We start from the raw sequence: 7,113 nt of genomic DNA, 5'->3' as shown, positions 1-7,113 counted from the left end.
GGAAAGAGACAAGATAGAATTCCAAGGCAAACTGAACTACCAACGTTCCTCTTATATGTTTCTTAATGTGAGATGTTTTTCTTTTACATTTTGTGCAGATAATTGTAGATTTACATGCAGTGAAGGAATTAATAGAAAGATATCCTGAATAGTCTTCACCCAGTTTTCCCCGTTTATAGCATAATATCACAGCTATGAACTTGACATTGACCACTTAACACTTCCTCAGCCCAAGTATGTGCTCTTTCTTCTCACTCCCTTGGGAGAGTCATTGGCCATCTCCTTTATACTTACTAATACCGTGTGTAAAGGCATTAACATAATACTTCCCCAGTGCTGACCCCATGACTACCCCTCAACCTCTCCCAGACTAATGAAAGGTTCTCTTTTCAATTACATGGACAATGTTTTTTGTAAAGAGAAGGGTTAGAGAAAAGGTCAGAGAGATCAAACACTTGTGTGCTCTACAGTAGAGTAGAAATACAGTTACGAGTGAGAGATGAAAAGTGATCCATCCCACTCAAGAATTCCCTCTGAGGGCTTCCCCGGTGGCGCAGTGGTTGAGAGTCTGCCTGCCGGGTTCGTGCGCCGGTCCGGGAGGATCCCACATGCCACGGAGCGGCTGGGCCCGTGAGCCATGGCCGCTGAGCCTGCGCGTCCGGAGCCTGTGCTCCGCAACGGGAGAGGCCACAACAGTGAGAGGCCCGCATACCGCAAAAAAAAAAAAAAAAAGAATTCCCTTTGAAATCAGCTTTACTGCTCTAGGACGCTGATGTTCTACTCATTGCCAGAAAGAAAGTGCTAGGCAATGCGAGGTTGATGGCTGATCAGCAATGCTGATAATTGGAGGGATCACAATGAGATACCCTTTATCACTTGTCCACGTCTGGAGCACATTCCTCCGTGTCAGCAGATCAGAGGTTCCAAAGTGACAGGTACATTCACACTCCTGTTCCTCTAGGCTGACATATGTCTGTTGCTCCACATATTATGACATTTGATATGCTGTTATACCAACTCCTGACCACGTTATCTCAAATATCCTCTCGTATGTGAGTACCATGGGATTGATTCTTACTCCCCACTATGTCCACACATACCAGAGTCATGAAAGTATTTGGGCCCATTTAAAGTCAGGAGTGCCAGCAGCCATGGTAATGTCAGGGAGAACCAACAAAACACTCCAAATGGAGATTATTTGCCTTTAGGGATTGATGAGTCAAGGGTCTTATAACTGGAAACTCCAACAAGAACTGTAGGCTCCTCAGGTAGTTTATTTTATTTGCTTAGTTGATATATAAATGAATTTTGAGTCCTGAATCCCTTTTCTTCTTCAATGGGGCTCTGCCAATTAGCTGTAACAGAGGGTTTCATAGCCATTTAGAATGAGGCAGAAGAAAAACAAAAATGAATAAAATAAAAATGAATGTTTCACCCATAGTATAGGAAAATGATAATATATTGTAATATCACCTGGGTTCTAGACCAGGAAGTTTTGCTTTCGTGAAAAGTAAGATATCGTATTAGGTCACAACCAAGGGCAAATATCTGTCATGGATTAACTCCTTTGAGATCCCATTACTTAACTTGCACCCACCCGAAATTCTACCAGTTTTATTTAGTACACTGGATGTAGCGTGAAGACGTTTTTTGCCCCTGCACAGCTGTGATGTATAAATGGACCTGTGGCAGGCAAGTATCAGAAGATACGTATTTGGTGCTGTAAGAGGTATAAAACGTGAGCAGCAGCATGAATTGTTGAGACACAGTGAGGTTTGTTGCCCACGCTCCCGTGACTTAGGGTCGTGTTTCTGTGCCTTTCTTTGTAGCAGAAGCCACTTGCAACTTCAGTCTGACTTCAACCACAGTGTATACACGGTTGCCTGGCATTCTTTTTGGAATCGGTACAAGGACGAGTATCATTCTGTGTTAGAAACAGGAAAGCACATTACGTGAACATGTACAGATTGGTGAGGGAGGTATAGAAAAGGAGGGTAAAGCCAACATGTTCATGTTTCTTACAACTGAGAGAGAGAGAAAGAGAGAGAGAAGATACCATCCAGGAGTGGAGACAGCTGAGAGCTGTGGTTTGAAGGGACTCCACATGTGGGCACGCATGGCTGCTAGCTCTGCAGCCCAGAAGCTACTTTGTCAGTAACTCAGAGGTGATCAGACCCCCCCTACACACACACCAAAACTAACTTAATCCTTTGTAAGTTAGAATGCTAGTCGTTTAATTTGGGGAATAAATCAAATTACCAGCTGGATGGGATACTGTGTCAACCATTTGGCAGATTTTTATCATACAGGAAAATTCCATAAAGAAAACTAACTAGAAACACATCATGGCTTGGCAAGCATGGACTTTGAAAGTAACTATCAAATGAGATGACCAGAATGATGGGTGATGTTGAGCTTGATGCTCTTGGAGCCAGTTGTTTCCATCCTAAAACCATCCAAAGAGAGCCAGAGTCATCTTAGGCATCTATTACACAGGACACTTCTCCTGAAGGGAGCTTGACACTAGCCTTCTGGGCTCAGCTGACTGTCCCTCCCTACTCTGTTGACATCATCATGATGGTAGCAGCTTCTGGTTTTGCCATCACCTCTTGACCTTGAGTGAAAAGAACAGTGAGTGGTATGGGTAGAGGAAAGCAAAACAGTAGTTCCTTTTACATCAACATTGTGGATCTTTGAGTGATTGATTGATGAGACTCTTCCTAGAGTAGTCTGTTGAATATTCCTAATAGGAAGCTCTGAGTTATGCATGGATTTTTGTCTTTTACAAGAAGGATGCTTTTCCCTGGCATGTTAGTAAAACTAAGAATAAGCAAGACATCTGAGTGCGCTGAGGTATCAGAAGGATCTCTGTAAGCCTAGCTAGGGTGGGACGCAAACCGAGTAGGAAAATCGTTTTGACTTCTAACAAAAATGGAATATACATGGGAGGTAGAGTTCTAATTCTAATTGCAATAACTTTACAAATGGAATCCTACAAGTTGCTACACTTTCAGTCAATCAGGGATTATGAATCTGATTTTGGTGAGGGTGGCAAGGCATGTTGACAGGTAAGCTGTGTTATAATGTAAAACAGTGTATGGTATGTATTAACAAATGGGAGTTGTTTGACTCTTTTGTTATTTGAAACATTTTTGGCCAAGGGACAGACAAATATTCAAAGAAGAATTTGTCTTTAATTAGAGTTAACATAATCGACTTGAAGTCACTTTCACAGGTTTTATGTATGTTTTCAAATATAGTCAGTGGACAGGCTGGGTCTCTCTGAAAACTGGATCACATTCAGAATATGTATAATTAGTTTATACTTTAAGTCAAGGCAGTCATTTATTCAAGGAAAACAATCAGGTGTTTGCAACAGGTTAAACTTTTTGCATCATAATCAGACATAATCCTTTTACCTTTAAAGTTGCCTTGAAACTATTTAAAAGAGAAGTTTATTTTTTATAGGGAAGAAATATTTTGATGTGCGCACACCTTGAGGCATTTAATATTATCTGAAAGCACCGAAAAGGTCTGTTCACCTCTAGCTGGAATCCTTTTATTACTACTGAGAGCTACACTCATTAAACCAGACAAGCATGCACTGCTTTGTTTCAGAAGTAATTCCAAAGTCCTGGTAGATAATTAAATTCCTCAGTAAATGTCTGTCAGATGCTGCCGGATAAACCCAGCCCAATTACCACTGGGAGGACTAACGCGTTAAGAATAGTAAACATGTGTACATGAACAGCCAGCCGTACCTTCTCATGCTAAATGTGGTTCCCCACATCTCCTCTGATTAGAGGTGTGCTCTGAACAAGCCGAGACGGGGCCATGCCGAGCAATGATCTCCCGCTGGTACTTTGATGTGACTGAAGGGAAGTGCGCCCCGTTCTTTTACGGCGGATGTGGCGGCAACCGAAACAACTTTGACACAGAGGAGTACTGCATGGCCGTGTGTGGCAGCGTCAGTAAGTGGACCTTCCTCCAGCCTGGCCACCTTTTCATCTTTCTCGCCACTGACTCTGCTCTTTGTAACAAACTGGTTTTCCGATGGTTTTCCTGGTTCTCGGGAATGGGTCTGTTGCTACCACTAACCACGTTTCTGTCAGTCTCTAATTGCCGGGCATCTCCTCCAGGACGTTCGATCATGAGCACACATCTGCGTCTTTCTCTAATAAAGCATGGCCGTGGATGTGTTCTTGTACTAGCTGTGGTGCATCCGTCTTGCAGTCTCGAGGGACTTTTGAGTGCTTCTCTTTAAGCCAAGCTGGAGTTGCTGTTTTGTCTTCTCAGCTGTTTCTGCAAATGTATACTTACGTGTTTGTCCGTGTCCCTCTGTGTTCGGGCCTCTGCATGTGCACTCCACGTGTAAATAAGGGTTACCACCGGAAGCCTGACTGATGATGCTTCCGTGCCACTGGCAAGACGTACTGCCGTGATGAGTATCATTTCATAATACGTGACGTTTATTGTGGTGGCGAGGGAATGGGCTTGAGTTGAGCACATGCACTTCAGATGCCAGAGGACAGAAATGCCCCGGTGGCACCTGAGCTCACACAGGGACGTTTGCAATGGCGAGTTTTCGTGTCTTATCTTGGAATGGACAGAAGAAAACTCCTCACTTAGCGTTAGTGACTAAGGCTCAGGGAATATAATTTTCCAAGCCTTTTTCTCTTCCAGCTTAAGTTTTTCATAACTCAGGGGGAATAAATAAATGAAGTCATGATTACTTAAATGCAAGCTGAAACTGTTTCCACAGATAGTTCTCCAGAGGTAACACACCAAACATCTGGGACCTCTGTTCTTCTTAACAGCCTTTCACATTAAATCCCCTATCTATCTATCTATCTATCTATCTATCTGCCTACCTCTTATCTAACTACCTGCCTACCTATGTATCTATCTATCTATTCCACTAGAAGGAAGTGGGATCTACTCAAGGAATAGTTACTCAACTTGATAAATTAAAGGTTAAACTCAATAATTACATGTTTCTCTTTTGAGAGACTCCTGCCTTTTTCCAGTTGTTCTGGTGAGAGCAACAGCCACCATTTCCTGCCTAGGATTCCCAGGGATTATATAAATTGTTTTCCAGTGTGATCATAAGATTAAGCTAAACAACAAAGGGTCTACAATATCAACACCTTCTACTGTGAAGCCCCGTATCTAAGTGGAATCTACTGGAAAAGTTCCTGTTGGTCTCTTGGGTGAGAGATGACTCCCCTTCTACCCTGTGTGAGAACAGGTTTAGGAACTGGTAACCCCAAGGGCTTCTTTTCTGGCTCTGATGGGAAGATTGTGGCTTCCAGCTCAAAAGACTCCTTTCCTGAGTTTCAAACAAAAACGATAATTAGGTTGGGTAACTTGGAGGACAATGGCGGATTCTGTTGCCCGAGCCTCTTAAACAAATGGCTTTTGTTATAATGATTCTCGCTGGTTTCGCTGCTGTGGGAGATTTCCTGGCAGATTTCCAACTTTTTTCTCCCTTTCCCTGGGGTGGATTTATGTTTTGAAATATAAATATGTATGTGTGGGTATATATACAAATATATCCATACATGTAATAAGAAAGAGGGTTTTAAAAGTTATTAACAGTGATGAATTTGCATCAAGAATTAGAAATTATCAGGAATTCCCTGGCGGTCCAGTGGTTAGGCCGCAGCGCTTCCACTGCAGGGGTCGCAGGTCCAATCCCTAGTCAAGAGAACTAAGATCCTGCATGCCCCGCAGTGCCGCCAAAAAAAATAATAATAATTAAAAATTATTCTCCGCCCCCCAAAATATCTCACTATTACCCTCACTGCACACCCCCTCCATTTGATTAGTTTGATTTGACTCAGACTGGGAGCAAGAGCCATGGGCACCACAGATCAGATGGAACCTCTAGAGGTGCTCTGGATGGCACACCCTTTGCCAAGAAATTTGCAAAAGATAGATGCTCCCAACAAAGGTGTAATGGACAAACAGTCAGTACTTAGTTTCAGGGGAGGTGGGTTATAGAATAACGTATCCAGAGAGCAAACACGAGAGGCTGAAGGCCAGTTAGAAGAGTGGACAGATGTAAGTGGAGAGTAAAATCTTCAATCAGTAACCAGAGCCGACTGCCAGGGCTGCCCTTGGAATGGGTGTAAAGAATAGAGATACCATGAAGACGGGACGGATGGGAATTGGTGATCCTGGCACAAAGGAGAGAGATGGGAGCAAGAAGTCCTTCCACGGGGTACTGGGATGTACTGTCAGAGACAGAATATCCACAATCCAAGATGTTTTTGTAGAAAAATATCTTTTGTTTGTGTGTTTACCGTGGTTCCATGCTGGGGCCCAAGCTCAGGATATTTGTTTAGTTTTTGTTTTTAATTCAATGTTTTCGTTTTTGTTATTTCCTTTGGTCAGTAGAATTGTATGAGTGAGTTTCATCCATCATTCCCATGTTTCCATTTTTGTTTTTAGTTATGTTCTCTTATTTTCTCCATAGTGTCCCAAAGTTTACTCAAGACCACCCAGGAACCTCTTCCCCAAGATCCTGTTAAACGTATGTTGTCATTCACTCAAGGGAGGGGAGGAGGGAGGAGGACGTTGCATGGCTGGACTGTAGCTCCAGCCTCCTCACCTTTGCATGGTTTTGTGTTTCTTGAACACCTGTCTTTTAACCAAATGTTTATTTCCGTTGCCTTGCTTGTAATTACGTCTAATTTTGCCAGATAGCTTCCACTGTTGGGCTAAGAGCTTTGACAAAGCTTCTATTTCTGATCAGTGTCCTTTTTATTTCATGTGGTTCTATAAAATATTGTATATACAGTGTTATTTTGTGTTTCATTTGGCATCAATATTTTATTTCCTAAAGCTCACAAGATGGCACGATTTAGCAAAAGCCTGTGTGTCTAAGTGACTTGTTTCCCAGAAAAATATTTAATGTGCATGCATGGTACTAACTTTATGGACCAATAACATATGTGAAGGCTTCAGTTGGGTGTGTTTCAAGACAGCTGTTATGCTTTAGGCAAGTAAACGGTCGCTTTTAGAAGTCAAGACCTCTCCGTCCCCTCCCTGAACGCACACTAGTGGGACAGAAGTGCCCATCTTCTGATTTCATCATTAAGATGTAGGGAA

The 7,113-nt window shown here is 42.6% G+C and overlaps 1 protein-coding gene across 10 annotated transcripts in view; it reads left to right on the top strand.

Moving 5' to 3' along the window:
• The window catches only part of APP (amyloid beta precursor protein), a 288,182-nt gene that overhangs the window by 178,431 nt on the left and 102,638 nt on the right, over positions 1 to 7,113 (top strand). For 3 of the 10 annotated variants that reach the window (XM_007466495.1, XM_007466492.1, XM_007466491.1), the window contains 2 exons: positions 3,804 to 3,971; positions 6,479 to 6,535. The exons of 5 other annotated variants lie outside the window; for them this stretch is intronic. In XM_007466495.1, coding sequence (XP_007466557.1) covers positions 3,804 to 3,971; positions 6,479 to 6,535 — 225 coding nt within the window. The remainder of the gene's footprint in view (positions 1 to 3,803; positions 3,972 to 6,478; positions 6,536 to 7,113) is intronic. 2 more of the 10 variants (XM_007466494.1, XM_007466493.1) reach the window with 1 other exon arrangement.

The sequence above is a fragment of the Lipotes vexillifer genome, unplaced genomic scaffold, assembly GCF_000442215.2.
Source record: "Lipotes vexillifer unplaced genomic scaffold, Lipotes_vexillifer_v1.1 scaffold340, whole genome shotgun sequence".
In the NCBI taxonomy this organism is placed as follows: domain Eukaryota; kingdom Metazoa; phylum Chordata; class Mammalia; order Artiodactyla; family Lipotidae; genus Lipotes; species Lipotes vexillifer.
Note: the sequence above shows the minus strand (reverse complement) of the source record. Positions and strands in the feature narration are given on the sequence as shown.